A 6,280-nucleotide genomic window follows, 5' to 3' on the forward strand; every position below is an offset into this window, starting at 1 on the left:
GGTACATCCCGAAACTGGATGTTACAATATTCGTCTCACGTATCGAGGGTGTGTTGGGAATACTGCCATAACTTAGATTAGAGATGCTAAACTCCATACATTATGGCGTTTTCCCGAGTGAATGTTTGTAGTAGAATCGTTTGTCGTGCTCTCGAGGCGGAGGGGCCCTCACAAGATGTCGCAATACCTTTTTAATATTACATGTTTATAATAAGTTGATCATAAAATTATATAACTAATTTCTTATTGTGTGGTAATGTTGTTACCGGTGTAGAACGACCTAGTAGGGGCCCTCACATGATGCCAAGGTACAATTATAATATTACGTGCTTACAATATTGTTGATCATTTAAAATTATATAATCATTTTTTTATTGTAGGGTAATATTATTGCACCTGTGCAGCCCAAGCTGAGGTACCCTCATAGGATGTTGAGGTGTAATTTTAATATTATGTGTTTACAATATTGTTGATCACTTAACATTATATAGAGATTTTCTTATTGTACGGTGATGTTATTACACATGTACGTCAACAAACCCCATAGGTGTCCTGAGAGGATCTCGAGGTATAGTTTTAATATTAATTGTTTACAATATTGTATCCTCTTCTTGTTGTAGTGTACCTCTCAAGGTGACAAACCCACACATGACGCGTCGTGGAGTGTGACATCTCCATTTTCACGGCCAGAAAAAGACCAATTTTGTTTATGCTTTATAAAAATCAGAGTACCTCTTTTAATAAAAATGTTGCGGAATTTGTTCCCAGAAAAACATGATAATTACGTTATCAAAGCATTTCTAAATAAATGTAAATTTTTATTCACTTTTAAAACATTTGGGATGTCATTGTCATTACAGAAACATAAGCATAAACAGAACTTACATTCATTTACACTAGTGATCTACATCTCTTTTAAATCTCTCAGTGTAATGTAACTTTATATCGACACTTGTGATATAAATAAACTGAGTGGGTCAGGTTGGGAAACCTGGTGAGTACATAGGGTTTTCAACCCACAATAATATAATTATTATATTTAAACATCAAACAATCAACCAAATTACCCATTCCCATTAGCTTCTTAAGGATTTACCCTAAGGATCAGCTAACCCTTGTTTATTCATTCCTAAGGATCATCCTAAGGAAACAACATGAAGTCCACTGTTTCTATGAGGCGCTTTTGCCGGTATTGACCTTTAAACGCTACTGTCATGGTCATAAGGCTCCCTATTAGGCGTAGCTACCGATACTATCCTTAGAGCGCAACTTCTAGGATGTTTACCGTAGATCTAAAACATCTACGGGTTGTGGCGCAGCTACTAGTGCTCATCTATATGGTACTAGGTCCATTGCTGCCAATGTTTACCAAAGGGCACTAGGTCCATACTACTAATGTTCCTCTATTTCAGCTTTTATCCCTCATCATTCATCTACCCATGTTTTACCCAACATATTTTGTAGATATAAAATACTTTATACAGTTTACATCATTTAAAACATGTATAAAAATCTTTCACCAGTATAAACAGCAAGTATTCAGACAATATGCACACATAGCACGTAATTTATATCAAAATACTTCATATCTATGTGTAAGATGAAAGTAACTATACACTCACCTTAGTAGCGGGAGTAGATAGAATCTAAAAATGGTCAACGGCTCGTGATCGTCGGGCTCGGGACGCGGAACGGCTTCAGAAAACGAGAGAGAGAAGGAAGATTTGGTGTAAGAAGTGAATGAGGTCGAACTTGCTATTTATAGGCTGATTTCGGCCCATTCACGTCGTGAGAAGTCATTGCTCACGTCGTGATCCATGGATGAATCACCTCGTAGCTTCGACATCTACGTTCTAGGCTTGAATAATGTATGTTTGACTCCTCACGTCGTGAGAATTCATTACTCACGTCGTGAGCTTTTTAGTTATCGTTCCCGTAGACTTCTAGCTTCAAAATGTGACTTTTTGACTCCTCACGTCGTGAGAAAAGAGGCTCACGTCGTGAGTCCGGTCAATTTAGGGTTTCTGACGCGTGTCATGCTCTTAGACAGTTGTATCTTTGGAAGGTCATAACTTTTGCATACGAACTACGTTTTTGACGTTCTTTATATCCACGCGTAGGTGGATACGTATTCTACAACTTTCATTTAGATCCCTAAGGCTAAAAAGTTCTCTATCTTAAATTCACTATTTACGTCTCCCGGTGCCATTCCGATTTTGCCGAAAACTTCGACGGGCCATAACTTCTTCGTTATAACTCGGATTTCGGCGTTCTTTATATGTACGAAACCCTTGAGACATATTCTACAACTTGGTTAAGATTATTTATTATAAATAATCTTTTGTCGAAAAGTCGTTTTCAACCCCTATTATCTCTAAATTGACTAGCCCGGATCTGCGGGCGTTACATGGAGGTGCCTTAGTCATATTTCAAAACCCCACATGTACACAAGATGTGTACACATAGATATGGGAACTGTTTGATTTGGTTGAGGTCTCTATGGTGCCTATGGTAAGGAGAGGACACGTCCAGGCCCTCAAATACTTTTGGTCCAAGTTAAAAAAAAAAAAAACCCTTATGTTATAACTATCATTTTTCTATTTTCTCATCGGGTCACAACAACTCCTCTTGTAGTCTCAATTCTACCGCGTCTTGGCCTCTTGCCCTCTTCAATCTATGTGTTGTGCACTCACTGATTTTGGTATTTCCGTCTCTTAACTCTTCCGTCTCTTAACTCTCGTGTAAGTTTAACCTAACTTGGTAGGGGTGAGCATGGTGCGGTTCGGTGCGGTTTTTGGCAAAAACCGAACCGAAAAACGCAACTTCGGTTTTTTGAAATTTAGAAACCGCACCGTTCGGTTTTATACGGTTTTTTATAGCGGTTTTTTGCGGTTCAGTTTTTTTTTGTGGTTTTTTTGTTAGTTTTTTTTTTTTTTTTTTTTTTTTTTTTTTTTTTTTTTTTTTTTTCGTTTTGCCTTTTTACTCAAACTCAAGTAACTCAGCAAGTTACCTTGACTCAGATGAGGAGTGCTAATCATTAATTGGAGATAAACTAATACCACTACCTCTTGGTTTGAAATCAAATTACATAACCACTCATCCAATATGTTTCTAATGCTTCAATATAATAAGAATTTAATATAATATTTGTTTTACAAGTACATACAATAATATCAATTAATGTATTCATAAAAATGATACTATATCCCTATTACTCTTCATATTTGAATGTTAAAAAAATGTCAAACATTATTTGTTATTGTAAATACCACTGAATGTATGCTTAAAAATATACAATCATCCGCCGATAGATAACATAGATATTTACATTTATAGAAATTTTAATTGTCATAAGTTCTTGGTTCTTACAAATATCAACACTTAATATATATATATATATATATATATATATATATATATATATATATATATATATATATATATATATGTGTGTGTGCGGTGCGGTTCGGTTTTTTGCGGTTTTTGCGAGACTAAAAACCGCACCGCACCGAGTATTTTCGGTTTTTACAAAACTAAAAACCGCACCATCGGTTTTCATTTCGGTTTCGGTTTATGCGGTTTTTTCAGTTTACGGTTCGGTTTTTGCTCGCCCCTAATTTGGTGCTTTTTATTTTGTAAACCCTACATAGAGGATGTTTGGGATTGATTAGTAGCTTATATACCTATTAACTTTTTTAAAAAGTCAATAAATTAAAAAAAAAAAAAAAAGTTTAGATATGAAGTATGTATTTTTTTCAAAATGATTTTTTGGTATAGCTCAAAATGCAACTTTTCATAAGTAAGGACTCACTTTTTAAAGTTAAAATTACTGAAATACCCCCGTTCTGCCCCAATCGAAATACCCTCGTTCACGCCGTTAGGTTCATTCCCTTCACAACGTTCAACAGAAAGAAGAGCTGCGACCCTTCTCCTATCTCCGCTCCAGATTTCCTATCGCCAGCGCCGGCTACGGCTACTGCTCCTTCATCTGGTAAGTCCGACTTTCTTTATCCGGTTACACCTTCTGGATCGATACATGATGTTTGATTTCTGGAATCGATGAAGCATATGACTTTCCTGTTCGATTTTGAATCTAGAGCTCAATTCTTGTTCCTAATTTCTGGGTTGGAATCCCACTTTCTTTTTCTGGTTCTGTACACCTCTTGATAAGCTGATGCTATTTTTTAATTTTGAATTTTAATTGAATCAATGAAGCTTATAATCTGATTTTGTTGATATTAGTTTGGTGATTATCTGGTTTCATGTCAACAGTAAACACTTTTGTTGATATAGTTTTGTCTGTTGTTTTAAAAATCACTTAATAAACCTCTTAATCATCCATATGTGTGATCTAGTAAGATAAAAAATATTTGTGCATCAGTTTTTTTATTAAGATTTGAATGGGCGTATCTGATTCAATAAGCTAACTGTGGAAAAGAAAAACCACTTGATAATGTTTCTTAGTACCAAATAAATGTGGGCTAAATGCAGTAAATAGCAATGCACTTTTATTTATTTGTGTATTATAGCATAATATTATAATTTCTTTTAGTTTCAACTTTTATTATTATTATTTTTTTAAAATCTACTCAACTGTAGCAGTGAAAATTGTTTGTATTTGGATGACACTTTTATAATTGAGTGAAATTTTCAAAGTACAATGTTGTAATAGGAAAAAGTAATAATCTGATGGTCTAGTAAAGAAATCAATAGAATTACATTGATATTTAAGCATTGATTTTATAAACCAAATGAGCCTAATTTGGGGTGGGGAGTTTTTTATGCCAATTTTATTTCAATATTTTTTTTAGAGTAAACTAGAGGAAAAATAACCCAACAAAAGTAGGTTGCTATTTCTTCATTTACAAACCACACTTTATTTTGCAGGAATTAGACTCCCAACTCTTTTCTTCACAACACCATGCCTAGATTCTTGGCTAATTTGGCAACAAAACTCAATTTTCCAAAATCAAATTCGTTAAAATTTGCAAGTCCTATACATTCCATTACTCGAAAGGAGTTCGAGTTCGAGCGAGGCCCCACCACCGGACCCACCACCAGTCCAAACCAACAACCCCCGGTCAGAACCGGTGGTGGTGGAGGCTACTTTGACGGTCTGAGCCGGAGATTTTCCGGCTCAGACCGCCCGATTGAACCGCTTCGGTTCAATCGGGACACTCGGCCGTTCACTCGCGACGTGAACTTTGTCCGAGGAATAATGAAGGACAATCCTTCATCCGGAAGCGAGCACAACGCGGATATCGTCCACATCAAACTAATGAGGAACAACACGTTTGTGACTGTGACGGATTCAAAGGGGAATAAGAAAATGGGGGCATCGGCGGGATGTTTGGCGGAAATGAAAGGTGGGCCCAAGGTGTCAAAATATGCGGCTGAAGCAACAGCTGAACATGTGGGACGTGTGGCCAAAAGTATGGGATTGAAGTCGGTTGTTGTGAAGGTTAACGGGTTTACTTTTTTTAAAAGGAAGAAATTGGCGATTTTGGGGTTTAGAGATGGATATACGCATTCCAGATCAGATAGGAATCCGATTGTGTATATCGAGGATACCACTAGGAAGCCACATAACGGGTGTCGACTCAGGAAACAGCGACGTGTGTAATGAGGTGTTTGTGTTTTTCTGTTGATTTGAATTTTGATGGCTTTTTTAGCACCATTGATGATGATGTGTAGCTTCTTTTGAGATGTTTTTATCTTAATAATTATGGCAAGATTACTCATTAGGAGGAATTGACTTGAATGATTGGTTACTTTATGTATTTATAGGCTATCCTTATTTCAGGATCACTCTTTTACATATCCTCCTACTCAATAAAATGGTGACATGCGTAACATTTAATGTTCATTTAATGATATTTTAGGATACTAATATGACATATGTCATCATTTAAATAGATAGAATGATTGGTAGGAACAAAATATATGAGGATATTTAATTTCTCTTTATTTTTATTTTTCAGTTTTAAAGCAAAGAACACCTGAATTTATTTTAGAAGTTCTAATATATTTTTAAAATTCTAATTTTTCACCTTATAAGTCAATAAACATTCTTAAATAAATGTAAATTGTTTTAAATAAGCAAACACAAACAACACCTATTTCTTTTAGTACTATTATAACTTTATTTAACAAATTTAATTTATCCCTAAAAAATGAGATGTTAGTATGTTACAAATGAAAAGGACCGGCAATTTGGGTCCTAGAAGCCAATACCCATGCTTCCATTTCCTTTTCCCGTCTTTCTTTGTTAAATTTTTAT

At 35.3% G+C, this 6,280-nt stretch overlaps 1 protein-coding gene across 1 annotated transcript; it reads left to right on the forward strand.

The window, feature by feature from the left end:
- Positions 1 to 3,845: 3,845 nt before the first annotated feature.
- LOC111895826 (probable ribosomal protein S11, mitochondrial) lies at positions 3,846 to 5,802 on the forward strand. The gene is made up of 2 exons (XM_023891886.3): positions 3,846 to 3,991; positions 4,888 to 5,802. The coding sequence occupies exon 2, from the start codon at positions 4,922 to 4,924 to the stop codon at positions 5,621 to 5,623; it is 702 nt and encodes a 233-aa protein (XP_023747654.2). The 5' UTR covers positions 3,846 to 3,991; positions 4,888 to 4,921; the 3' UTR covers positions 5,624 to 5,802.
- Positions 5,803 to 6,280: the final 478 nt, after the last annotated feature.

This window comes from Lactuca sativa, chromosome 3 (assembly GCF_002870075.4).
Source record: "Lactuca sativa cultivar Salinas chromosome 3, Lsat_Salinas_v11, whole genome shotgun sequence".
Taxonomy (NCBI): Eukaryota; Viridiplantae; Streptophyta; class Magnoliopsida; order Asterales; family Asteraceae; genus Lactuca; species Lactuca sativa.

Bases quoted from the DNA above. Each gene is read 5' to 3' on its own strand.
- LOC111895826 (XM_023891886.3), top strand. From the start codon at position 4,922: ATGCCTAGATTCTTGGCTAATTTGGCAACAAAACTCAATTTTCCAAAA.